The 1,739-nt window shown below is 41.3% G+C and overlaps 1 protein-coding gene across 1 annotated transcript in view; it reads left to right on the top strand.

Annotated features, from left to right (window-relative positions):
• DNAH8 (dynein axonemal heavy chain 8) overlaps positions 1-1,739 on the top strand; it is a 369,956-nt gene that overhangs the window by 311,197 nt on the left and 57,020 nt on the right. Inside the window, exon 78 of the mRNA XM_045294778.1 lies at positions 1,390-1,491. Coding sequence (XP_045150713.1) covers positions 1,390-1,491 — 102 coding nt within the window. The remainder of the gene's footprint in view (positions 1-1,389; positions 1,492-1,739) is intronic.

The following is a 1,739-nucleotide window of genomic DNA, read 5'->3' as shown; positions in this document are numbered from 1 at the left end:
AGGGTCGCGATCCACAGGTTGAAAACCGCTGCGTTAAATAAAAATGTCTTCCCTGATGTCATCCATGCCTCAAAAGTCAGCATGGTCTCTCCCGCTTCTTAGCTGACCTTTCATCTCATGCATACTCATGGATGTCAGCGCTTGTGTTTGAAGGACCACAGGTCCATCCTTAGGAATCTGTGAGATGTCGGCACCCCCACTTTATTCATGAGGGAACCAACAAGAGAATCAGAGACGTCTTTAACATCCTAGAAGTAAACCTGCAAACCCGGCTGCTCATAGAATGGAATGGTAACCCGGCTTCTCCAGGTGCTTGGGCAAGCGAATGAGCCTCTCAAAGCCTCAGTTTCCCCATCAATAAAATGGCCATTGTGTCTGCAAATACTGAAAGGGGGAGGATTGGGGCAAGTGCAGCATTTGCTGCATTTAGAAGGGCTTAATAGATACCAGCTTCTTTCTGCCTCCTACTCCCTTCCTTCAAATCGCCTCATGTTAGCCCACAGTAGGTCTATAAGGTGAACAGAGAAGATGCAGTAACCGAATGATGACGGAGAGCCATGATGAATTTATCCCTGGGTGGGTGGGGGCTTGTGGGTCAAACCACCATTTCTCCTTGAAATGGGAAAAGGGTATTCAAATTAAGAACCTAGCAGATTCAGAGGAGGCCGGTCGATGAAGAATTGTATTGTTTGGGCACCTCTTCTGGGACGGTTTATCACTTTGTCACATATGAAGAATAGTTCACTTGAAACAGTTGACTGAAGAATAGAATTTCAACCAAGGGGAAGTAAATCAAAATCAAGCCTCCTTCTCCTTTGCCCACACCAAGTATATTAAAGGGATTTTAATTAATTAAAAAAATTAATACCTGAAATATATTGTTAGCTGAGGATTGCTATAGAAATCAGTGAAAATTTGGGTGTACTTGTAGCTCACAGAATGAGGGTTGTATTGTAGAAAGATCTTGTGAATAAGTAATTTTCTACTTGTTACACTGATTCTAGAAAATATGTTACTGAGAAAACCTATTAAAGTGTTGATGACTTCATCTTCTCTTTTCTCTACAAAAACACTACTTTTTTCCCCCTCTCCAACAGCTTGGCATTAATATAATAAGGATGAGTGATGATTAAACCCATAGAGTGAAAAATAGACTTTTCTCCACCTCTTTTAAATAATCTTTTAAATATATTCACTAGCGCTCAGTATTGTAGATTTCTCTTTGGTGAACCAACCTTAGCCGTGCCCGCCCCCTAGTCGTTAAGGGGGTTATTCATATAGAATAATGAACGAGCTTAAATGTAGGCAGCTCGTGTTTCCTCTAGGGAAAGGTCTGAACCTATTGATAACGGTTTGTTTTGACTGACAATACTTCTTCTTTCAATAAAGGGCGTGTCCTGGAGTACAGTGCGGTACATGATTGGAGAAGTACAATATGGAGGCAGGGTGACGGATGATTTTGATAAGCGTCTACTGAATTGCTTTGCTAGGGTAAGTCCATTTAGAGAGAGAGAGAAAGAAAGACAAACAAGGTGACACATTTCATTGTATTCCTTTTCAATAGGAATTTGTTGTTCATAATCGGTTCATAAACCAGACTTAAAGTATGAAGCAGATCTGCTGACAAGAATGAGAACAAATTCATTAGCATTCTACTTACGCAGCACAGAGGCCGCTTCTCAATGATGTGCTTGTTGATCCTTTCTTTAGCAATTCCCAGGCTCTCTCCTCAGTCCCTA

Source organism: Echinops telfairi, unplaced genomic scaffold, assembly GCF_000313985.2.
Source record: "Echinops telfairi isolate 266 unplaced genomic scaffold, ASM31398v2 ScPeMD7_3533;HRSCAF=4204_1, whole genome shotgun sequence".
NCBI lineage: Eukaryota > Metazoa > Chordata > Mammalia > Afrosoricida > Tenrecidae > Echinops > Echinops telfairi.
Note: the sequence above shows the minus strand (reverse complement) of the source record. Positions and strands in the feature narration are given on the sequence as shown.